General features: G+C 43.4%; 1 protein-coding gene across 1 annotated transcript in view; it reads right to left on the bottom strand.

The window, feature by feature from the left end:
- MEI1 (meiotic double-stranded break formation protein 1) overlaps positions 1-25000 on the bottom strand; it is a 78732-nt gene extending 53732 nt beyond the window's left edge. Inside the window, exons 1-14 of the mRNA XM_047742229.1 lie at positions 24830-25000; positions 21041-21164; positions 20181-20231; positions 18044-18117; positions 16581-16686; positions 15845-16048; positions 14086-14216; positions 8786-8900; positions 7748-7864; positions 6493-6592; positions 6236-6370; positions 2484-2598; positions 1508-1599; positions 512-653 (exon numbers count right to left, since the gene is read on the bottom strand). Coding sequence (XP_047598185.1) covers positions 512-653; positions 1508-1599; positions 2484-2598; positions 6236-6370; positions 6493-6592; positions 7748-7864; positions 8786-8900; positions 14086-14216; positions 15845-16048; positions 16581-16686; positions 18044-18117; positions 20181-20231; positions 21041-21164; positions 24830-25000 — 1677 coding nt within the window. The remainder of the gene's footprint in view (positions 1-511; positions 654-1507; positions 1600-2483; positions 2599-6235; positions 6371-6492; positions 6593-7747; positions 7865-8785; positions 8901-14085; positions 14217-15844; positions 16049-16580; positions 16687-18043; positions 18118-20180; positions 20232-21040; positions 21165-24829) is intronic.
- Between the last annotated feature and the right edge of the window lie 884 nt (positions 25001-25884).

Genomic DNA, 25884 nt, shown 5'->3' with positions numbered 1-25884 from the left:
GACTATTGAAATGTGACAACCCCATCTTTAAATTGAGGTGGTTATAGCACCCATCTCACACAGTCACTGGGACGACCAAATTAGGTAATGAATACGAAGCATTTATCACTCCATAAACACTGCTTATTTATTATATTACTACTGCTTTCTACTTTTTCTTGAGAGCCATCTGTTAATGTTCATCTGTTAATGAAATACCACACTTTGGGGTTTCGGGGCTTGGGGTTTATTTTTTAAGATTAAAAAAAATTTTTGAAGTCATTTCTACACCCAATATAGGGCTCAAACCCACAACCCCAAGGCCAAGAATCGCACACTCCACCGCCTGAGCCAGCCAAGTGCCCCTACACTTTGTTTTTAAAACCAAAGGAAAAGTGTCTGAAGAACAACAGCACTAAGACCTTCAGAAGGTCTAGTTGAGTACGTGCAACCTTGTGTCTCTCAGCCTGGCTCAGTCTCACATCCCTCTCCTACCCAAACTTCATGCTATCTGTGGCTCAGGGGAACCTACCATCACCATGGGGATACAAAGGGAGTCACAGGCAGTGAGAAGAAATTCCGAGAAGGCCTCCAAAGTGTCTTCCTTCTCGGCACTGGGAGCTGTGAATGGGTTCTCCTGGGCTGAAGGCTCGCTCTGGAATTCCACAGCCAACCTAAGAAATCAACATGTGAGTGTATCCACTACTACCTATGCAACATAAAGGTCAGAGGCATCCTCCCAGAGCTCAGGGTTCTGGGAAAGTATCCCCATCATCAGATCTAGAGAAAATTCAAGAGGCCTCAATGACAGAGCACCTGGCCCTTGGCCACCCGTCCAGCTATGTTGCTCCCCACCCCTTCTCCCATAGTACAGGACTCTCCTGACCTATCACATGTACCTCCCTGAACACACCATGCCACTTGTTGTTTCACATCTCTTTGCCTTTACGGATGCTGCTCTCTCTGCCAGGAAAGCCTTCCCCAGATTTGTGACAACCTAATGAATCCTACATATATACACAAAACTGCCTCTTCCCCAAGAAACTATAAGCTCCTTGGGGGCAGGAGTCAATCTGACCTTATCTGTCTACTCCCACTGTCTAGCCACAGGCCGGACACAGAGTAGACTCAACAGACACTTGTTACTATAAATTAAATTAGTCCAACAAGCATACAGCAAACACCTATTGGGCAAAGTTATTTGGGAAGAGTAACAAAGTTGAATGAGACAGAACCTCATTGTATGGCAACAAAAACTTCACCAGGAGGGAATCTTTAGAGACCTCCTACTCTAGCTCCTCTTCCTCAAACCTTCTCTACACACCCCTGCGCACGCGCGCACACACACACACACACACACACATACACACACACACATCCCCAACCTCTGCCCCTGCCAAGCTGCTCTCATTGTGCAGCAAAGCATCAGAAACCAAGTGTTGCTTCTAGAACTTCATCCTCAGTCTGATTCTTCTCCACCTCCACCCTCCGTAATACTGCCTCAGACCACAGAAGGTCAGTCCCTCACCTGCAGGCATTTCTAAATCCCTCCAGAGTGCTCAGAAGGAACTTTCCCCTTCGAAGAATGGCCTTCTCTGAATCTCTGCTGGAGGCATGGCCCTGAAGTGAGAAGGAGAGGGGAGCATCTATTAGTTAAGTACCTACACTGTGTCCCAAACTGTGCTTGGAGGACCACAGACCTCTTCCTCCCCCACTGGAGTCTGGCGTTCCCATACACCTAACACTTTCCAGGGGATCTTGGTTATATTTTCACAAATCTAGTCATCTAATAGCTCTTAAAAAATGGCAAAAGGGGGAACATTAACTATCTGTCTCCCTGTGAACCACAGGACTGGCTCTGTTCTATTATATTTCTGTGACAGCAGAAAGCTGTCACAAGCTGGTGCACATTAGCCTAACTGGCTGTAATGCCCATATTAGTTGCTCCAAAACACACAAAAATCCCACCCCATCAGGTGTGATAAGCTTAATTTCCAAAGTTAATTTTGAAAGACATAACCAGCATTCACATTACCCATATCCTTTCTGATATTTTAAGTGGTGTGCCATTAAAAGCCAACAATTTCAACACATTGCACATTGGTCAGATACTTTCCAAGATTCTAGCGAACCCAGCCTTAAATAATTTTGTGAGCATGTTTACCGTAACTGCTTAGATGATATAAAAGATAAACTGGTATAGTATAGTAGATCTGGGTACAAACACCCTGGGATTTACTATCCAAACTCAGATACTCGCTACTTTTGGACCTTAGAGAAAAAGTATTTGACCCTATGGCTTCAGTTTCCAAATCTGCAAAGATGAGGAGAGCAATCATGAAGCTTCATAGCTCTGCCATTAGGGGAGAAAAATAACACCTCATTATAGATGTTTTTGCATGAGAAAAACTTATAAAGAGGCATACAAAGGTAAGGGAATTATCTTCTTAAAACACCTCATAGCATGATCTCCAGAAGAAACGGGCTGCATGCAGCGTACTGACCAGGGGCCTCCTGTTCAGCGGGGTCTGGGAAAAATCAGCACAGCGGCTCAGCATGGCTTCAAGCAAGGCCCGCAATTCCCTGTACTGTACAGGTGGGATGCTCTGGTGGTCCTTCCTGCAGCCAGAGAGACAAAGGCAAGCTTAGGGTAAGGTAAGAGGATTCCAAGATACCCTCATGTTCTTAGGCAATGGGAGACTGTGATGGATCAGAACATGGGTGTAGGACCTGATCTGATAAAAATCCTTGCTCCAACACTTGTCTAGCTGCGTGACTCTATGCATAGTCCTTGCCTTCCCTAGTCCTCAGCTTTGTCATCTATTAAATGAGAGGTAATAGCAGTTTCCTCACAGAATTATTTTAAGGATCAAATTAGATAATGTATGCCAACCAGTTATGACAATGCTTAATAGATAGTAAGCCCTTGTAAATGACAGCTGGGACTATCACTGGTGTTATTAAGGAGACAGAGGGCTTTCTCATGGAGGAGGACCTCCCGGTGAAAGAAGTACTATCTAGAAATGAAGGTGCATGAAGACATGAAATGGCTACTACCCCCAAATTAGTAGTAAGCTCTCTTGGGGAAGAAAGATCAAATTTGCTGTTACCTTGGTAAGGAAAACCACGACCAACAGGGAAATATCAGGACTCAGACTTTATTTCAGAATAGAGAAGAACTTCCTAAGAGTCAAATTCTAGAGAGGTAAAGGGGAAATTCTAGGTGGAGCAAGCTCCCCATTCTTAGAAATTATAAGCAAAGACTAGAAACTAGTTTTGGAGATTTAATCATTCTGAGTGTGGTGTAAATGTGGAAAGTAACACTTAGGGTCCATCTGAACTTTCATATTCCATGGATTCAGAGAGGCAAGAGTCATAGATTAGCCTAACTGTGAGCTCCAAGAGGCCAGAGACCAGCTATATCTTTTCATTTTACCTGAACAGAACTAGATGCATTATAAACTGATGATAATGTAAAAAGATGTTAAATGAATGAATAACCACTCGACAGGGTATAAAGTAGCTGTATTTGTTTCCTAGGAATGCTATAACAAATTATCACAAAACACATGGCTTAAAACGACAGAAATTTACTTTCTCATAGTTTTGGGAGATAGAAGTCTGAAATCAAGGTGTTGGCTCCCTCTAAAGGCTCTAGGGAAGAAACTTGTCCTGCCTCATTGTTACTGGTGGTTGCCAGCAATCCTTGTCATTCCTTGCCTCATAGCTGCATCATTCCACTTTCTGCCTCTTCTTCACAAGGCCATCTTCCCTGTGTCTATTACACTGTATGTCCAAATCCCCCTCTCCTTATAAGGGCACCAGTCTTTGGATTTACCAGCCAACACTGTATGACCTCATTTTAATTCAGTTGTCTCTACAATGGCCCTATTTCCAGATAAGGTCACATTCACAGGTTATAGGTGGGCATGAATTTTAGAGGGATGCTATTCAATCCAGTGCAGTAACTTAGGGGAAACCTATATCAACCCTCATCCCTGGGCCTTTTTTGAACACTGAGAGTAATCTGTTGAGCCTTCTAACAGGCACTCAGTTCACTGTATATAGTTAAGCTTTGATTTCCCCTTTCCTTCTTCATTTCTAGAAGCTCTAAACTTTCTGTCCTACAGTGATTGTCAAGTCTTGGGTCCACCATCTTTAAATTCTTTTCAGCAGTTCTCATTCCTCATTCCTCCTTCCAGCTGGGCTTCCCAGAGACCCAGTGAACCACTATACTTCAGAGGGACCACTTCAGTAAATATTCTGGGAAATTAACATGAAAAATAAAATCATCTAAAGATTAATAACCAGCCCTCTACTTAGCACTCTCCACAATTCTGACCCAACCTACTTTCCCAGCTTCTTCATGTATTACTCTCCTTCACACAACCTGCTGGCCAGACTAGCTACTGTACCCTAAGTAATCCCTACACTTTCCCACTCACAAACCTAAATCTCTCTCATCCCTCTTAGCACAGCTCGAACATCACCCACCTCCTGCCTCAAAGGTGCTACCAGTCCCCCAAAGCACTGGCCTCCTGGGAGACTTCCAGTTCTACCTGTGCACCTCTAATTGACATTGCTCTGCCTCTGTGATTTGATACCCTGTCAGTTTACTCATCTCCCCCTCACTGGGATTCATGTCCCAGATTCAGAGATTCAGATCCGAGGAAAGAGGAGGAAAAGAGACAGACTGAAGTCATTGTAATGTAAATGTTATTTGATGTTTCCATTTTTAGACTCCACCTACAGTCAAATCACAAAGACTTAAATACGGTTACAGAAGAGACTATAAATATTAACAACCTTTACCATGTAAAATTAAAGGTATAGCTGACTAATACTGAGAAGGAGAAGGTAGGGAGGAGAAAGGAAAAGTTGGATCCTAATATACTCAGCTAATCAAGGAGGAAGTCAAAGATACTACTTGAAGTGGAGGGAACAAGAAATATAAGTTTTAAGTATACCATTTAAAGATTTGAAGACATTAAATATTAATTAGCAAAAATGCCAAGGAAATATAGAGAAGACAAAATAATAGGATCTAAATCTTGGTCTTTCTTACTGGTGACTCAATGAATAATGTCCTAAATTGATAAAGTGACAGCATTATAAGCACATTGTTTAGGTGCAGGGAGATAATCACCAGAACTAAAACCAAAATGAGTTACAGTTCGTTTTCTTTAGAAACTGGGAGAGGGAACTGTTCTTTTTCATTATAAACCTATATATTTTATTTTTTATTATTTGAATATATTACTTTGTTAGATTTTTGGAAAGGAAAACATGGAAATAAAGTAAAAGTTATTTCATAAATAAATATAAGTTTTCTCCATTACTTTTTTTCAAGATATCAAGCATCTTGCTAAGGAATACTTTACCATCCTGACCCTAGGATCACTTAGTCTTACCATCTGTTTTGACATCCTTCATTCATATGCTTTTAGGAGTGAGGCATACAGTAGTGAGCAAACTGACATGGTCCCTGATCACTTGGACATTATATTATAGTGGGGACAGACACAAAACAAATGAATAAACAAGAACTATTCAAATGTTTGGTAGGTGCTATAACAGCCTAATAGGTCAGTTAGGGAAAGATGCTCTGAATGTGACCTGAATGATGGGAAGAAGCCAGTGGTGCAAAGATTTTAAGGAAGAGCATTTCAGGCAGAAAGAACAATTTGTAGAAAGGAAATAGGGGGAAATTCTGGACTAAAACAGAAGACTGAAATGTTTAAAAAATTACATCCATGGAATAAACAGAATAAAATGTTATTTGAAAACATGCAAGTGGGGCACCTGGGGGGCTCAGTCAATGGAACATGCGATTCTTGATCTCAGTATTATGAGGTTCAGCCCCACATTGGATGTAAAGCTTACTTTAAAAATTAAAAAAAAAAAAAAACATGCAGGGAATTGGGAAGAACTCTTCCAAATTAAAAATATGAAAGCAAAAATAACACACACAGTAGAAGTGTTGAAAGATAAAGTCAAGAAAATTTCCCAGAAACTACTACATAATGACAAAAATATGCAAAATTGTCAGAAAACAAAGAAAATTAGAGGACCAGTCCAGATCCAACATTTGAACAGCAGTTCCAAAAACACAAAAGAGTAAATAGAGTATTGGAAAGACAAAATTGAGGAAAATTTCCCTGACCTACAGGACAAGTACTGCCTGGAAGCTTCCCTGGCTTGACCTGGCCCACGGGGCATACAGAGGTGGAAAGTTCAGTCTGCCTGGGTCTCTCACCTCAGAAAGGCAGAAATGGCCTTCACTGCCTCAGCAGCCACCTCCAGCACAGGGCTGCTTACTGCTTCTTGGAGAGCATGGCCAGCATCTCTACACATGGCTGAGCTTGTAAACAGCTTAATCTCCTCTGGCTGCCTAAGAAATGGTAAATGATCAATGAATAAGTTAATGCCTATCATGGACACAGCCAGGAACAAACACTTCTTTCCTTCTCCAGTCTGGCCCCTACAGGCCTGACACCCCATCACTTTGCTCACCGAGTCAGGATCTCGGCAAAAAGCAGCAGGCCCTGCTTATGCAGCTCTGTGTTGTTCATCCGGAGGCTTCCCTGTAGGCTCCTCACCACTGACTCGATCCCTGTCTCAAAATGACATGACAGAGGCCAGGGATCAGTGCTTGGGGGCTACTTCACTGCCTGCCCAGGAGAAGTGAGAGGCTTTGGACAGCACATATTTGCTGGTGGCCCCTCATGGAGGGGCCCTGACACGACTGAACGGAGGGGATGGGACTGTGAGATTTTCAAGGGCAGGCCATTCTCTGATTCATCTCTGTCTCCCTGAAACTCAGCACAAGCCATAGCACAGGCCCTGGTACTTGAAGTATTTAGTAAATGTCTACTGACTGAGTTGTGCCTTTTCCACTAGACACACTCACATCCCTTCTCAAAGAATTGGGTCAGACCTCCACTCCTCCCGGAAGCCTTCCCTAATTCATTCAGGCAGACCTATGGACTTCCAGTGAGCTCCCACACCTCCTATACTTCCCTTTGGCAGACCCCTAATTGGCTCGTTTGCATTTCTCTCCCCTTCCAGAGGACAGGGACCACATTCTAGGTATCACTAAATCTCTAAGTCCCAGCCTGGTGCCTGGCACAGAACAGGAACATAGAATACAAAATGAATGACCGAATGTGTCCAGTCTAAAAATCCAGACATGATGTAAAAAGTCCCAGACAAAAAAAATAACACCAGGAAGGAAGAAGGGACAGTTTCAAAAAACTATGAAAGAATGAATCAGCTAAACTTAGGGACTTACTTTATGGACACATATCTGGGGGACAGGAAAAGACTGAATCCAAGGCTGAGTAAAGTTATTCTTAAGGTACAGGAGGAATTCATTCAGGGGCTAATAGGAGTACTTTTCTCTTGCCAAACAAATAGACTTCTTCTAATCAGCGATGGGAACTGTCTGGATGTCCCTGCTTGCATATGGAATCTGGTAATGAGTTTGGGCTGATAGAAATGACTAGACCCAGCACTCCTTCCAAGGTGTAAGCTAGTCCCCCATCCTTCTCACTGCTACTCACCTTCAAAGTACTGACCACCCTGGGGGTGTGTGGGGTGGCTCAGTTAGTTAAACATCATCTGACTCTTAATCTCAGCTCAGGTCTTGATCTCCGGGTTATGAGTTCAAGTCCTGCACTGGACTCCATACTGGGCATGGAGCCTACTTAAAAAAAAAAAGTGCTGACCACCACCCTACCAGAGCTAGTGTAGGACTCCCACTACCAACCATACACCGTGTGGCACTTGGAAAAGAAGAGTGGCTCTTCTGCCAGGAGTATCAAGCAGTTGTAGCTGGACCAGACAAGCACTTCGCTGGAAGAGGAAAGGTGCTCAAAGAGGAACTCTGGCCGGGAGAGGGGAGAAAACAATAAATGACAGTCATGTGACCACAATCCCTTCACTAAAGCTAGGGGCTTGGACTACTCAGCATCTCACACCTATTACATCTGTTCACACACTCCCTCCATGAGATGTGATCATGAATTCACAGGTAAACCTGGAAAATAACCTCAGGATTATGGTCTAATGTCATCTTTTTAACAGGTGAGGAAACTGAGACCCAGAAAGAACTATAGTTAATGGCAAAGGTTTGACTGGAACTCGGGTCTCTTAAAACCCAGAGTGGGTGGGGCGCCTGGGTGGCTCAGTGGGTTAAGCCTCTGCCTTCGGCTCAGGTCATGATCCCAGGGTCTTGGAATCCAGCCCTGCATCAGGCTCTCTGCTCAGCAGGGAGCCTGCTTTCCCCTCTCTCTCTCTCTGCCTGCCTCTCTGCCTGCTTGTGATCTCTGTCAAATAAATAAATAAAATCTTTAAAAAAAAACAAAAAACAAAAACCAACCCAGGGTGGGTAACAGCATGATGCAGAGAGAAGTTTTTAGAGCCAGAGAGGCTTGACTGCATAGCCTTCTCTGCCAGTGACTAGCCTTTTAAGTTTACACCAGTTATTTCCCTTCTCTGATCCTCAATTTCCTTATCCATGAAACAGCCAAGTTGAGGACCTAAATGCGGCATCTTTCCATCACCCCACACTAGGTATTACCCCTAGATGGTAAAGGTCATTATAAGGAATCTGTAGCAAGAGGATTCACTTAATGAGGCCTTATTCTCAGAGTCTATCCTGTACAACTGAGCTTGCCATCAACCTCTCTCTCCAGTACGCATTATCAAAAAAACCCCAATAGGACAGCTGCTGCTGCTGTGACTCCAGGGTCTTCAGTCAGAACCCTGGGGTCCTCAGAAGAGAAGATTAGAAGGAGCTCCCTACCTGGGATGTCGGCATGGATGAAGGCTGGGGCGTGCTTCAGCGGGGAGTGGACCAGTACTGCCGTCATACAGTGGGCACTGGCCACCTGCAGAGTCTCATCTCTAGAGAGGAGAAGCTGAAGAAACAGGCGACAAAAAGTGCTATCGTGCCAGAGGACCCATGAAGCATCAGGCACACGGGTGGTGCTCGGGGAGAGCTACAGATTAGGAAAGGGGTCTCTATGAAGAACAGCGGGTGGGAAACAGAACAAAAGAACATAATGGCATCAGAGAACACCAAAGCCATCACCAAGAAGGGTTTGGGCCTTCACTGACAAAAGTATTTTCACAGCCCTCATCTGGTTTTGATGCTTACAACAAGCCTGAAAGGTAACAAGGGACCGTACTACTGTGAGTCTCACTTTGCGGAGTGTGCTGAAAAGAACTAACAATGCAGGCATGAGGCTGTTATCCTTAGACATGGCTGTCCGCAAAGTTCATCACTGACTGGATTTGGGAAGCTGGATCTCAGGAGAGCTCCCGCCACACCCAGAACCAGTAAGAGTGACTCTGTGACTACTCTCTGTACAAACAATGGAGTCTACATGCTGAATACTTGCCATCCTTCTGTGAGTCTGGAATTTTGGTATGTGCTAGGTAGAGGGGGCCAAGGTGACTAGTCAGCCCCCAACAGAATTTTTGGCCACTGAGACTCCAATGAGCCTCCCTGCCAGGCACCATCTTACATGTGTTGCCACAATTCATTGCTGAAGGAAGAAAGTGCATCCTTGTCTGACTCCACTGGGAGAGGACTCAGAATCCTGTACCTAGTTTTCCTGAACTTTACCACATATGCCTTTTCCCTTTGCTGATTTTGCTTTGTATCCATTTTGCTTTGATTTGCATCTGTATTAAATAAGATCCATGAGTATGACTATCAGGATTATGACTATCTCTTGAGTCCTCCTAGCAATCATTGAACCTAGGGGTAGTCTTGGAGACTCTCAACCCACAGAAGGAATTAAAGCTCATGGAGGTTAAGTCACTCGCTCCAGGCCACACAGTTAATAAGTGGCAAAGCTAAGGCAGAAACCCAGGTCAGCCACATCCAAATCTAGGAGTCTTCCTACAGGAGAGATGCCTCCTCCACTAAAGTTTTAGATTAGATTATTTCTCTACTCAAAATATTTCAGTGTTGGGGCACCTGGGTGGCTCAGTGGGTTAAGCCTCTGCCTTCGGCTCAGGTCATGGTCTCAGGGTCCTGGGATCGAGTCCCGCATGGGGCTCGCTGCTCAGCAGGGAGTCTGCTTCTTCCTCCTCTCTCTCTCTCTGCCTGCCTCTCTGCCTACTTGTGATCTCTCTCTCTCTCTGTGTCAAATAAATAACTAAAATCTTTAAAAAAATATTTCAGTGAATTTCCATTATACTCTGAGTAACATCCAAACTCCTACTGGACACCATACCTATTAGGAGTCCCATGACACTTTCAGAAATCAAGGAAAGGGGACACCTGGGTGCCTCGGTCAGTTAAGCATCCGACTTGGTTTTGGCTCAGGTCATGATCTCATGGGATGGGACTGAGCCCCACACTGGCCTCTGCATTCAATGTACAGTCTGCTGCAGATTCTCTCTCCCTCTCCCTCCCGGGCACTTGCTCTCTAATAAATAGAGAAAATCTTTTAAAAAAAAAAAAAAAACCTTCTTTAAAAAAAATCAGGGAAAGCGTTAATGCAACTGCAGACTTCAAGTGTAGGAGAAACTGGCCTCCTATGGGAAAATGGTGAGTAGAACATATAACATGAGACAAAAGAGAGTATGTCTGGTTTTAGAGCTTCAGAAGAAAAGGACCAAGTCATGCTCATACCTGGTAGAGACCCATCTGAGGGCTGTAAGCTTAAATAAACCCATCTCAGTCATGTCAGACTTAAAAAAGAACACAACTGACCAGCTTTGCTATTAGTATGTGAAAGAGTTTCTAAATAGTCTTAATCTTTATCTTGTTCTCTTTTATATAAGAAATGACATGTATTTCAAGATGCTATTGATGTAAGGCAAACCATTATTTTATATGCCACTAAAAGAAAAAGAGCTATAATTAAACTATGACACACTATTGATGGTAAAATGTCTTCCAATTTCAGAGCTGCTAAAATGTGAAAAAAAATCTTAGAAAAATGCTCTCCAACTCTTAAGTAAAACAATGATTCTTGGTTTAAAGTGCATATTCCTTATTATGTTGAGAAAAAAAAAAAAACACTCCAGTCCTACTTTTCTATCATACACAAACTTAACTATGAAAATTTATCTTTAAAAAAAAAAATCCTAGGGGGCGCCTGAGTGGCTCAGTGGGTTAAGCCTCTGCCTTTGGCTCAGGTTGTGATCTTAGGGTCTTGGGATTGAGCCCCTCATCGGACTCTCTGCTCAGCAGGGAGCCTGTTTCCTCCCCTCTCTCTGCCTGCCTCTCTGCCTACTTGTGATCTCTCTCTCTCTCTGTCAAATAAATAAATAAAATCTTTTTAAAAAATAAATAAAGGGGCGCCTGGGTGTCTCAGTGGGTTAAGGCCTCTGCCTTCGGCTCAGGTCATGATCCTAGGGTCCTGGGTTCGAGCCCCATGTTGGGCTCTCTGCTCAGTGGAGAGCCTCCTTCCTCTTCTCTCTCTCTCTGCCTGCCTCTCTGCCTACTTGTAATCTGTCTGTCAAATAAATAAATAAAATCTTAAAAATAAATAAATAAATAAATCCTATGGGCATCTGGGTGGAGAGGGAGAGGGAGAAACAGACACCCCACTGAGCAGGGAGCCTGACACAGGGCTTGATCCCAAGACCCTGGGACCATAACCTGAGCCAAAGGCAGACGCTCAACCATGGGAGCCACTTAGCCTGATGCGTGGCTCAATCCCAGGACCCTGGGATCATGACCTGAGCCGAAGGCAGAGGCTTTAACCCACTGAGCCACCCAGGCGCTCTGACAATATATTTCTAAGGACCTGAATTTTGGAAGAATAAGTTGATTATTAGCCAAAGCAGGAAGGAGTAGCATTAGACTCTGACAAAAATACCAGAACAGATGTAAAAGAATACATGTCAGTCTCCTCTTTATTTAAAATTTTGGTATTTTGTTCATTATGAATTTTTTGCATTGATTTTTTTTAAATACTGCACTGAAATACTATCTATCTTGATTGCTGAGTTTTTCAGCATCCCTTTAAATTTTACACCTGAGGCAAGTGCCTCACTTATCTCACCGTAGCCACAACCTCGCTGGTTGCTGTAGTAAAATATGTTGATCATCCAAAATTGTCAAGAGAAGAACAGTCTCCATATGTGAATGGAGGACAGCACCCCTAAACCAAGATTCCTATCTCTACAAAGTCCTGTCCCCTAGAGAAGTGCTCTAATCTCTGTCCCTGCCACCACTGTGCTTTGTTGGTGTACTGTGAGGACATTAAGAGCTTGTGCCCTGCTGAGCCTGAGATCAAACGTTTTAACTAGATGTTACCTTGGACTCCCTGATGGCAGCAACAAAATGAGCACAGAAAAGAACCCAATATGAGATCTTCTGGTTCAGAGACATAGGACTTGCTCTTCAGAGTTCACAGGCCCTGAGTGGACCTTTCTAGAGGCATCCCAGAGAAACAAGGAGGAGAAATTTACACTGGCTCTTTTTTTTTTTAAGATTTTATTTATTTATTTGACAGAGAGAGATCACAAGTAGGCAGAGAGGCAGGCAGAGAGAGAGGGAGAAGCAGGGTCCCCACTGAGCAGAGAGCCTAATGCGGGGCTCGATCCCAGGATCCTGGGATCACAACCTGAGCCGAAGGCAGAGGCCTAACCCACTGAGCCACCCAGGTGCCCCTACACTGGCTTTTTAATACCTACCTTATCTATCCCCAAATGCCCTTCCCCACTTCCGATCAGAGCTCCTCCTCCTTCCTGCAGAAGGAGTCCCACAATCTGGTCATTCAGTGATATCCCCACAATCAGATGAGGATAAGTAGTTCTGCCAAGCCCTGTGCTGAGCACTGCAGAGAGATACAGCCAAATCAGGTTCTGCCTTAAAGAAACTCCCAGTAGAACAACCACAATACGGTGAAGTAAGTGCTGTGACATAAGGCACATTCTACCTAAAGGAACCAAGAGGACAAGGGAACCCTACAGGCCTTAAAGAATCAATACCAAGGACAGGGGAAAGGTTTTAAGGCAAAGGGGAAGAGCATCTACACAGGCACAGAAACAGGATGTCCTGACACATGCAAGGCCAGGGAGAAGTTACATATGGCTAGAGCACTGGGTTGTATGGGGTGGAAGAGACAGATTAATAAGGCTGAAGAAAGGCAGGGTCCAGAGAAAGAGGGCTCTAGCAAGTTGTTTTATCCCTAAAATAACCGAGATAGCTTTGTTTCTGTTGATGCCTGTATTCTGCATTATCAGTCAGCCTAGATGTTAAGAAGATGTGTATATAAGGACTCACAACTGAAATAAAACCTACAGTTGACCCCTGAGCAATATGGGTTTGAACTGCACAGGCCACTTACACATGGATTTTTTTCAATACATACAGTACAGTACTATAAATATTTTCTCCTCCTTATGAATTTCTTTTTTTTAAAGATTTTATGTATTTGACAGAGACAGAGAGATCACAAGCAGGCAGAGAGGTAGGCAGAGAGAGAGGGAGAAGCAGGCTCCCCGCTGAGCAGAGAGCCCGATGTGGGGCTCCATCCCAGGAACCTGAGATCATGACCCAAGCTGAAGGCAGAGGCTTAACCCACTGAGCCACCCAGGCGCCCCTCCTTATGAATTACTTTTTTTTTTTTATAAACATATATTTTTATCCCCAGGGGTACAGGTCTATGAATGCCAGGTTTACACACTTCACAGCACTCACCATAGCACATACCCTCCCCAATGTCCATAACCCCACCCCCCTCTCCCAACCCCCCTCCCTCCTTATGAATTTCTTAATAACATTTTCTTTCCTCTAGCTTACCTTATTGTAAAAATAAAGAATATAATAGATATAACATACAAAATATGTGTTAACTGATTGTTATCAGTAAGGGTTCTGGTCAACAGCAGACTATTAGTAGTTAAGTTTTGGGGGAGTTGAAAGTTATATGTGGATTTTCAACTGCATGGAAGGGTAGTCAGTGCCCCACCCCTGCGTTAAGGGTCAACTGTACATCCAGTACTCTAATAGCATATTGCTTGGGCCAGCAAGAAAACACCTTGGAAACCTTAGATAGTAGTAATACAAGGGCCAGGAGCCATTTGGGTTCCCTTATTATTGAATCTAGAGACCAGGAATAACAGGACAATCACCTTTTTGAGCACCAAAGGCAATGAGGTCTTTCCTGGCGGCCCCTCAACACCCTCAGTACTTTCAGCCAGCACAGACTTGTTCATGATCACGGACACAAAGAGATCATACTTCAGCAGCTGCCTCAGCAAACCTAGAAAATGAAAGTTTTGGGAGGTGAGGCAAGAGGAGTATAGGTACCAGAGTACACCCAAGGAGCCCCTCAGACATCTTCTGGAAACTTCTTCATGTCTCCTTAAACATTCCTAAGTATTTTGTGGGTTGTTTGTTGTTGTTGTTGTTGTTTTTAAGATTTTACTTATTTGAGAGAGGACAAGTGGTAGGGGCCGGGGAGGCAGAGGGAGAGGGAGAAGCAAACTCCCCATTGAGCACAGAGCCTGTAGGCTCCTAGGACCCTGAGATCATGACCCAAGACAATGCCAGACCCTTAACATACTGAATCACCCAGGTGCCTCAGTACTTTGTTATTTTTAATGCTGTTATAAATGGGATTGTTTTAACTTCTTTTTCAGATAATTAACTATTAGCATTTAGAAAAACTGATTTTATATCCTGTGACTTTACTAAATTCATTTATTAGTTTTTAACAGTCTTTTGGTGAAGTTTTTAGGGTTTCTATATATAAAATGATGGCATCTGCAGAGATAGTTATATATCTTCCTTCCTAATTTTGATGCCTTTTATTTCTTTTTCTTGCCTCATTGTTCTGGCAAGGACCTCTAACCCAATGTTGAACAGAATCCCACACTTTTATATACCACCACCATGACAACACTTACCACACTGGGCTCTAACTGTCCACATCTGTTTTCTATACTAGACTATGAGCTGCTTCAGAACAGATCTCGGGTTTGGTCATCTTTATGACCCTAGAGCCTGGCCCAGGGCCTGGGCCAAAATGAACAGTCACCATGTGTGACTGGACTGTTCATAACAGAGCTCTTGGCCTAAACTGTGAAAAGAAACTATTGTCATTTAGACTGTGTTTTTCCTGTAGATACTGCTTTGGAACAGGCCCTCGCCCAGTCTCCAATCATAGTGGCCATGTGCTCTGTTCAAAAAGTGAAAGCTCCCTACTCAGAAGCATTTGATAGATCTTGTGTACATATGTAAGGAAGCAGCAGGAGAAGAGGCTGAATGGGTACACTGGGGCTCCTAAGGAGCCTCAAATAACAAGAAGAAATACCTAAACATCACCCTGGAGGCCAGAGATACCATAGAAGATTTTTCAAATAGGAAAACGCGAGCTATGCAGTGTGAAGAATAACTTGGCAGCAAAAAACAGGACACACCAGGACAGGCAGTAAAAACCTGAGGTAGAAAATTGTTGTGCCTCTTTCTTCTTTTCCTTCCAAAGGCAACATTCTTTTTTTCTTTTTTTAAGATTCTATTTATGCATTTGAGAGAGGGAGTGTGAGGGAGCTAGAATGAGTGGGGGGAGGGGCAGAGGGAGAGGAAGAAGCAGACTCTCCACTGAGCAGGGAGCCAACATGGAGCCAATCCCAGGACCCTGAGATCATGACCTGAGCAGAAGGCAGATGGTTAATCAACTGAGTTACCCATGCGCCCAAAGGCAAAAATTTTTAAGATGCCACACCAACTCTAGTCATCTGTCACAGTCTGTGCATCTTATGGTCCAAACCCATGACTTCTACCCTTTGCAAGGCACCAAACTTCCCCACCACTAAAGAGCCAACATCTCAAGTCCTCAAGCAAAACCTCAAAAGCTTTCTCTCTTTTCTCTCCAAACCTACATCTTACCCAAACAGTTGATCTGTAGCTCCTTTGTCTGGGCACCATCCAGGGTAGAAAGGAAGAGAGGACACAGCTTCTCCCGGAAATGGCCCGAAAGTATCTCAGCAGCCACTGGTGAGGAGTACAGCTTCCCATAGAGGTAACAGACAGAAGCTTGCACCCCCTCATTGGGGTACACTAAACCTCTCAACAGATGCTCCATCAGGTCACCTGTCCATAAAACAGTATGAAACTGCTGTATGTCAACTGTGTGCCAGCTGTATGTCAACTGCTGTATGACACTCCAGACTACTGTGCCCAGTAGGGTAGTAATAGCAATCCCCTATAATCGCCCATAATAAATGATTTCTGGGCACTTAATTAGAAAGGAAAACCAAAGCTTATAGAAGTGCAGTGACTTACCCTGGGGTAAACAATCTATGAGGTATTTATTTGCTTTTTACTGATAGAAAAAAATACTTCTATATTGCAGAACTAATTCCTCCTTTCACCCAAAGGAAGGTTCAAAATAAGTAATTAGTTTGTACTAACATAGTGAATCAAAATGGCTCAAGATCAGAGTCAAGAAATACTTTTTTCGACTTGGCCAACATAGAGTACATTTTGCAGATGGGAAAATTAAATCCTAGAGAAGGAAAGTAATGATTTCCCAGGTGTATATATACTGAATGGACCACCCAGATGGAAGTGTGATCAAACCAGGTAAAAGGGTAATAGCGGCTCCTCCCCAGAGGTCACTTACTGTGCTCCATCACAAGTTTGTCTGCCAAGGGAGGGATGGCATCCACCAACTTGCCGAGAAGGGTCAGGGTGGCCAGGCTGCCTCTCATGGAGGGCATGTTACACAGCTATAGAAAGTGAACACATTCCACTCCATAAATTAGGATCAGGACAGATCTCCCACCAAAATGTATCTTGATCTATCTAAACCAAAGCCTATACTGTATGTGTCTCTCAACACAATCAGTAATCAGCCTCTTTAACTAAGTGTCTATCTCCCTGGAGAAAGGCTCTGAGTCAAGATTCCTCTCTGACTGCTTAGTATCTAGCTCAGTACATGACAGTTAAACTGAATTAAAATTAGCATATTTTGTCTCCTATAGAGCCAGAAACTGGGGGGTGAGAGTTGGGAACATCATAAGGACAGAATTCTGGCTAAGTGCAAAAAAAAAAAAAAAAGTAAAAATTAAAATTAAATTTAGTTTAATTTAAATATATATATATATATATATATATATATATATATATATATATAATCATTATCATAACAATTATTGAACACTATTTGCCAGTCCCTATGCTTAATGGTTTATAGGCAGAGTTGATAGTATATATTTCCCTTTTCTAGTGACTAACTATAACATCTTAAGTAAGACTCTTAATTACTCTGGTAGGAAATAATAATAGTACCAACTTCATAGGGTTGTTAGGACTAAATGAGATACTGCACGTAAACCGCCTAACACAGTGCAGGCATATGGAAAGTGCTCAAAAGGATTAAATGGCACTGTCATAATGATAAGTATTGATATATATAATTATAAATTCAACCTGATATATTAATCATATGCAGAGTAATCATAATGATATGATAATTTAGTATAATTTATGATTGCATGTTGCTCTTGGTATTAAAATAAACATCTGTCTTCCTTTCGTAAAAAATAAAAAGTGATTCTGATATTATTCCTAAATCTTAAACACAATGCAAAAACTACTTATTAAATTGGTATCTTTGACTACCTTGAAGAAGGCAGGTTAAATATACCTACTCAGTGCCTGCCTTAGATGCTGATAAAAGCAAATGACTTCAGTATAAAATACTGTATACAATTCAAACCAAATAAAAACACCAAGCAAGCCAAGACATAGTAAACATATTTCCTTAAATTAATCAAGAAAATCTATGTTGTACTTGGACATGGAGAATAGCCATGGGGTGATTATGTCAGAAAGATGGGACTTCAATGCACAAAGGCAGCGTTTGGAAGACTGAAAGGGGAAGGAGGGAAGCTACAAACAGTAGCAGACCAGGATCAGAAGGCCCAAGCCTGAGCTCTGGCTCTACCACTGACTCACTGATCACACAGATCCCTTTCTCTATGTATTCCAACCTCCCCAACTATCTACCCAAAGAGGGTTGTACCCAGCTCTGATTTCTGAGGATTCTGAGGGGTACTCAAGAAGCCACAGATATTCACTGACCTCTTTGTGGCACTCATCCAGCAGGCAATGAATGATCTGCTCTAACTTCAGCTGAGTTGTAAGCTGGATAAGGACTGAGCAGACACAGTAGCATTAGTAACCAGAAGACAACCCCTGGCCCACACGTTGCCTTTCATAGCTCTTCTACTCAAAGTCATTTGTTTGTGTTACCAGTATAGTCTTTTCTATCTCCCCAATTAAACTGTGTGTATATCTAAACCAAAGGATTCCTGGCTTCTTCATCATTTTATATAAGTGGTTCACAATTAGGCTGCACATTAGAATTACTTAGGAAGTTTCCAAAAATATATTAATGCCCAACTCCCAGTCTAGACAAATTAAATCAGAATCTCTAGAGAAAGAGCCTAAGCATTTGGATATTTTTTAAGCTACCCAGGTGAGTCTATTGTGAAGCTTAGGTTGAAAACTGCTATTTTATACTCTCCCTACTTTTTTCCTCCTCACAATTTGCTCCTTTATATACTAGAAAACAGAATTATGGCAGACTCAATAGTACAGATTTCCCTTTTCTAGCAACTAACTATAGCATCTTAAGTAAGACTCTTAATTCCTCTGGTGGGAAATAATAATAGTATCAACTTCATAGGGTTGTTAGGACTAAATGAGCTACTGCACGTAAACCACCTATAATTGCCTATAATGTTATCTCTCAACCCCAAACCCATCTTTCTATACAGAGGAGCAGTGAAGAAGAGGCTGGCTCTGCAAGTCTGGGCAAAGCTACAAATTAGATTTAGAGGCTACTGCAGAAAGGCTCTGCCATTTCCAAGGTAAAGAAACATTCTAGGATAATAGAAACAGGAAGAAGGTAGGCAGCAAACAGGAAACAATGAGGAAGGAGCAAATCCTTCTTCTCTCTCTGGCTTTGCAGTCTCTAGTGCCTACCACCTCAGTATAGTTCTTGGGTTCTGAGGAAGATCTGCAAGTTACCCTGGCACCAATCAGAAGTGGATGGCTTTAGAATTATAGCCCCACCCAAGAGTGGTTGAATGGTGAAGGGAAATCTCCCCATTCCTGCCAGTGGTCAGAACCTCAAGTGGTATACTTGTCCACATTATCTAGACCGAGAGATGGACAGAGGGATATACAGATCATATTAACTTGTGATCTGTTACAGCTGCTAACTGCGAGGCTGGATGGTCAGACACCCAGGAGCAGTAAGCAGCATCCCCTCCTCAGAGTAAATTTATGTTTTAGTAATTCCAACCTCCTTTTGTTTCCCCAGCCCTAAGGGTGGGAGTTGCTTTATGATATTGCTACCTCTGTGAAAACTTGGGTGTTCTCTTTTTGCCTTCAGTTACCCAGCTAATAATTTTTATATTAAAGTTTTCCCTGTTTATTTTTTAGAAGACTTTATTTATTTATTTATTTGAGAGAGAGAGTACAAGCAGGGGGAGCAGCTGGCAGAGGGAGAGGGGGAAGCAGGCTCCTGCTGAAAAAGGAGCCCGAGGCGGGGCCCAATCCCAGGACCCTGGGGTCATGACCTGAGCCAAAGGCAGATGCTTAACCGACTGAGCCACCCAGGAGCCCCTAAGTTTTCCCTGTTTAAATAACTCGTGTGGTTTCTGTTTCTTGACTAGCCTCTAACTGATACAATTCTTGCTCTTTCTGCAAGAATCCTCCTATCCCAATTCTCTTGTCTTCTTTCTCCTCAAGCCCTTTAAAGTTTATTTTAGTATTTCCACCCCCAACATGAAGCTAGAACTCAAGACCCCAAGATCAAGAGTCATATGCTCTTCTGATTGAGCCAGACAGGCACACCACTCCTCCAACCCTTTCTACACTTCCACAACTCTTACTGTCGCCTATGTGCAGGCAACTTTTAACCAACAAATGTGGATGGAATGAAAACAGAATTTGTACATGCCTTTCTAACAGTGTTTTTCAGCTCTCATTATTGCCATCCAATCTCTCCTCCAGATTGTAAACTCTTAGAGGGCAGGAACCATGCCTTACCCATCTATGTATCCCTGGTTTCTGACACAGACTGACAATTGACTTTTCCTGATATGTCTCTAAAATGAAGCAGTTATTTCATCAAGATCTCAGACAACCAGAGCTGCAATCGAGGTTAATATCCTCAGCTTCAAACGCTAGGTACACGGTTTCACCTCACCTTCAATACAGCGCTCTGTTACACTCCCATCTTCCACATTGCATAACAGCCCTTGGAGCCGAGAGAGAAGAGATGGGGATGGTAAATAGTTAAAAGAGAAACAAACCCACAGAGGCAAGCTATAAATTCTAGACTAATAGCAGCTTTAAGCAATGTCCCAGATAAATGCTATCCTCAACACCAAACACCTAGACTTTCAGTGACCCACTCTGGCTTTAAAAGGATAAAAACAGTCATTGTGGCACAGCATAAAAACTAAGTGTTCTGGGGTCTATAATAGACCTGTGGTAAAATTCCAGTTCTGCCCGTTGTTAACCATGTCTTCCTTTGGCCTTGGGGACCATCTTCTCTCCCTTAAAAAACTGTCTTGGCAGTTAAAAGCCTGAAAAGCCTCTAGCAGAGAAAAGAACCCAATATGAATTAGCTCCCCTCCTCCCTGAAAGGGCTCTTTCCATAGGACATTATAATTACATTAAAAGAAGGGACCTTTTAATCCATCTCAGGCACAGAAGAGGGAAAGTAATTCAATCAGGGTCACACCAGGTCAATGGAGTCTAGCCTGGACCTTCTGACCCTATTGAGGGGCAGAGTGGACTTTTTGAAGATCACACATTTCCCATACTCATATTCACACTTTTACAACCCTCTTGGCTATAGCAAAGCCAGTTACCATCCAATGCATCATGTGTCTTAGAAAGGGGATCATTTCTTCATAATATGACAAAATAATTTACTAATACATTAAACTGATAAATGGCAAAAAACCTAAATTGTCTTTCCAAGACCACTTCTCCAAACCCCAAAACAAATATGCATGCTATACATACAAAATTCATGCCAAGTTCCCCTTCTAATCTCACCGAAAAGCACGCTTATGAAGTGAATACAGATTCTCTGATCCTGAGCCACCAGCTGCATGACCAGCGAGGCATGCCTCAAGAGAGCATCTCGGAAGCAGGACAGCACATGCTTCTTGCGCACCAGCTAGGGACAGATGAAAAAAAAAATTCAGTAACAACCAAGCCTCAGCCATTCTGAACCCAAACAACTGTAATTTCTAAATATAATTGCAAAATGATACCAAAGGGTTCATCTAAACAGTAGTAAGGTCATATATCCCTAAAGGGGTAGGAAAAAGGGCATCGACTACACATAGGAATCCATGTGTTCATACAGAGGATTAAAATGAGCTAAGGTTCCCACCACCCTGTATTTACAGAGCACTTTACTATTCACAAATCACTCTTCTGCCTACTAGCTCATTGAAACCTGACAAGTTGGTGAAGCAAGCAAAAATAGGCATTACTGTCACCGTTTTATAGATGAGGAAACAGAAGCCCAGGACTCAAATGTCTCCAAGGAGGCCTTATGCAAGGTCAGTGCCCTTTCCACTTCAACGGTCCAGGAGAGTGATTCTGGAGACCCTGCATAAGCCTCAAAGAGGTCGGTAGAGAAACGCATCCTTCCATTCAACATGGACATAAATCCTCACACTCAATTCACCTCCCTGTACAGGGAGCTGGATAGTAGCTGTGTAAAGTGCTCAAGATAGTAGCAAAAGTTAGGAAAAGAAAGGGAGTATGCCCCGAGGATAGAGCAGGAACATGGATACAACTGACAGCATCCCCCCTTTCAATTGGTGAGAGCCGAAGCTAAAAAAAAAAAAAAAAAAAAAAAAGTGCATTCAGTAAGAAGTAAAGTGCAGGGTTGCCTGGGTGGCTCAGTGGATTAAAGCCTCTGCCTTCGGCTCAGGTCATGATCCCAGGGTTCTGGGATTAAGCCCCAAATCGGGCTCTCTGCTCAGCATGGAGCCTGCTTCCTCCTCTCTCTGCCTGCCTCTCTGCCTACTTGTGATCTGTCTGTCAAATAAATAAAATCTTAAAAAAAAAAAAGAATAAGTAAAGTGCATTTTCTTGGTGCCTCTAACCTGTGCTATTGCAAATCTCATGTATTCCTTCACCAGTTCCTCCTACATAATTCATTAAGCTAGTGATCTAAAAATCTTGAGGACTCTCTTTTATCTGTGGAATTAAGTCCACACTCTAGCTTGGATTCAAACGCTTCGAGGAACTCATCTTAACCTGGCTTTTCTTTTTTTTTTTTTTTTTTAAGATTTTTTTATTTATTTATTTGACAGAGAGAAATCACAAGTAGGCAGAGAGGCAGGCAGAGAGAGAGGAGGAAGCAGGCTCCCTGCTGAGCAGAGAGCCCGATTTGGGGCTTGAACCCAGGACCTGGGATCATGACCTGAGCCGAAGGCAGCGGCTTAACCCACTGAGCCACCCAGGCGCCCCTTAACCTGGCTTTTCAATCCCACTTCCCTCAACTTTCCTTTCGAACACTCTGATTACCTCCCTGAACTCATCCTTGCTAATACCTGCCTCCTGGGATAAGCTCCCCCCATTGCCTCTGGTCCAAATCTCACTCATCTTCTCCATCCTAATTCAAATGCTTCCTCCTCTAAAAAACCTTTTTCCCGGGGCACTTGGGTGGTTCAGTGGGTTAATCCTCTGCCTTCGGCTCAGGTCCTGATCTCAGGGTCCTGGGATTGAGCCCCGCATTGGGCTCTCCGCTCAGCGGGGAGCCTGCTTCCCCATCTCTCTCTGCCTGCCTCTCTGCCTACTTGTGACCTCTCTCTCTCTCTCTCTGTCAAATAAATAAATAAAATATTTTAAAGCAAAAACAACAACAACAACCAAAAACCCTTTTTCCCAGTTTCCCTCCTTATCCCAACAGCTCTTGACCATAAATATATCTAGCTACTAAAATCCTAGTAATTTTTAGCCTTCTCGTATTCTCCTCTATTAATCCTCTTATTTATCTCTTTATGTCTGACTCGCTATCAAGAAATGGCAGCCTCAGAACTCCTGGTCTCAATGAAATCTCAAATCTCAAATATTCTCAGCTAGAGCTATCAGTTCTCAGTGGGTAGCCTGGGAACCCCAAAGGGTGCCCAGAATCCTTAAAGAGTATCCAAAAGATCAAAATTATTTTCATATAATACTAAGATGCAGTTTGTTCTTTTCACTCTTATTCTCTCACAAGCGTACAGTGAAATTTTTCAAAGATTACATGGCAAGTAATACACAACAGATTAAGTGCAGAAATATATGAGAATCCAGCTATCTTCTATGAAGCTAGACATCAAAGACACTTGCAAAAATGAGCCATTCCTTTCACTACGTTTTTGTTTTGGAAAATATCATTATTTTTACTTAAATTACTTATGCTACAGAACTGTACACTTAAAACGGTAGATTTTATGTCATGTGTATTTTGCCGCAATAAAACCAATTATGCTGGGGTGCCTGGGTGGCTCAGTGGGTTAAGCCGCTGCCTTCGGCTCAGGTCATGATCTCAGGGTCCTGGGATCGAGTCCCACATCGGGCTCTCTGCTCAGCAAGAAGCCTGCTTCCCTCTCTCTCTCTCTCTCTGCCTTCCTCTCCTTCTACTTGTGATCTCTCTCTGTCAAACAAATAAATAAAATCTTTAAAAAAAAAAAAAAACCAATTATGCTAATACGTAATGGACTTAGCAGTATTTTTAAATTAGTATTTTGAAATTGTTTTTACTTCTAATACAGTAAATATCAGTGGATACAACCCACATAAACAAAAGCTCTCTGGGGTGCCTGGTGGCTCGGTGGGTTAAGCTTCTACCTTCGGCTCAGGTCACAGTGTCCTGGGATGGAGCCCCAAATCGGGCTCTCTGCTCAGCAGGAAGCCTGCTTCCCCCTCTCTCTCTACCTACTTGTGATCTTTCTCTCTCTGTGTCAAATAAATAAATAAAATCTTCCAAAAAATTGTTTTTACTTCTAATACTGTAAATATCAGCAGATACAACCCACATAAACAAAAGCTCTTTGGGGTCCTCAACACACTTTAAAAGTGTAAAGGCATCCTGAGAATAAGACAACAACTTGAGAACCACTGATCTAGCCCACCCCCCTTCCCTCCAAGGGACGAATCCCCCTCTCATGAATCTGAGAGAAAAGTGATCTCCCAAACTTTTCTTGGATGCCTCCATGGACCAAAAAAACTCACTACAGAGGTGGGCAGGCAGTGAGGGGAAAAGCCCATTTTTCAGCCAGCTCTGCTTAGTAGAAAGTTCTTCCCCTTCACCCCACTCTGCCTGGCTGTAACTTATCATTGTCACCTCTGCCATCACAGAGACCAAGGCAGCCCCCACATTTACACCCTAAGACATGGGAAGGGAATGAGGAGCTTCCACTGCGCGTGCACCTGGTCCGTGGGCTGAGCCGAGGCTAAATCCCAGAGACATGGCGACCGCAATTAAGGGCAGGGCAGCTACAGAGAAAGGAAGGGAAGGCCGGCATGCGAGCCAGCGCGTCCTGGAGGGGCGGCGGGCTTAGCGGACAGGAATAGGCCCAGTGAGGTCCAGAGCCAGGCGCAGGGGCTAGTCTGGAAAGCGGCCCTCTGCTCCGAGCAGGACGGCCTGCAGGGTAAACTGAGGCTGGGATAGTACAGCAAAGAAGGCAGCTCCGGCCTAGCAAGGGAGCAGGCCCGCTTACGGGGTCAAGTTAACGAAGCGGCTGGGCCCGGTGTAGGGAAGGTGCGTCAGGTTCTAGGGAGTCGGTCTGGTGAGGTAAGGCTGTTTGGTGAGGGAAATGCCGGAGCCTCTGTTCCTACCGATACGCAAGGCTCCGGCAGCAGCTCCACCATGCAGGCCAGACAGAAGCGTGGGGGCACGGGCAGCAGCCAGCACGGGTCATGCCTGTAATGGGCCCTCTCGAAGAGCAGCGTCGTGTCCTCGTCCCTCCCAGGCCCAGGAAGGCCTACCGCCGCGTCCCTCACAGACATATCTCCACCACCTTTTCCCGCGCAGCGTGTGCGCAAGCGCACTTGAAAGAGCCCCTTTCCCTTCGCTGGGGAGGGAGGAGCAACGCGCGTGCGCAACTCGCAACTCGAGGGCTACGCAATCTTCACGCGAGCAATCTCGCGCGAGCAGCGGCCTTTGAGAGCGTGTGGTAGGTGCGAGGACTCGCGAGCGTCCCGCAAAGGACAAAGCAGTTTGCTCGTCGAGTTCGTAGGCGTTTGCCTTCATCGCGCTATAGGTTGAAAAATATTTATAAAGAAGCTTCATTAGCCTTGCGAAAGGAAGGAAAGGAAGTAATCTTTCTACTATTAAAAACGTAAACGATCTCAGGGATCTAAAAGCTGTTAGTATTTTTTTAACTCTACGTGACCCCTTTCTCGAAGAGTCTAAGACGTTTCCCTTAAGATGTCCTTTCACAGACGGCTGCACGGCACTTGAGACTTTGTGAGCGCGCAAGAAACACTGCAGAAGGAAAAATCGTTCATCGTTGCATGTATTAGCAGTAACAGTCTATCCATCTACAAGGATTTATTTAGCATCTGAGTGTCCAGCAACTGGCTAATGGTGAAGGAGGTAAGCTCACGAGGTGTTTTCTACATTCAGAAGCAGTGTCACTGCGTGCAAAAAAATTATTCCATAGCAAAATAGTTCAGAAAATAAGGATTTATTGTCCAATGTAGCGTTATGAAATAATGTTTGAGAAAAGTAGGTATTAACATGGAATAGTTCTCGTTAAAATTCTGCGCACAAAAGATGCAGAATTATATATAAAGTATGTAAAATAAGTAAACAACATTTGTTCATCATATTTTAAATACATTATAGCAGTAGTACATACTCAGTGAAGACAAAGAAAAATAATATTTTG

This window comes from Lutra lutra, chromosome 8 (assembly GCF_902655055.1).
Source record: "Lutra lutra chromosome 8, mLutLut1.2, whole genome shotgun sequence".
Taxonomy (NCBI): domain Eukaryota; kingdom Metazoa; phylum Chordata; class Mammalia; order Carnivora; family Mustelidae; genus Lutra; species Lutra lutra.
The sequence above is the reverse complement of the archived record's forward strand: the minus strand, read 5'-3'. Positions and strand labels throughout refer to the sequence as shown.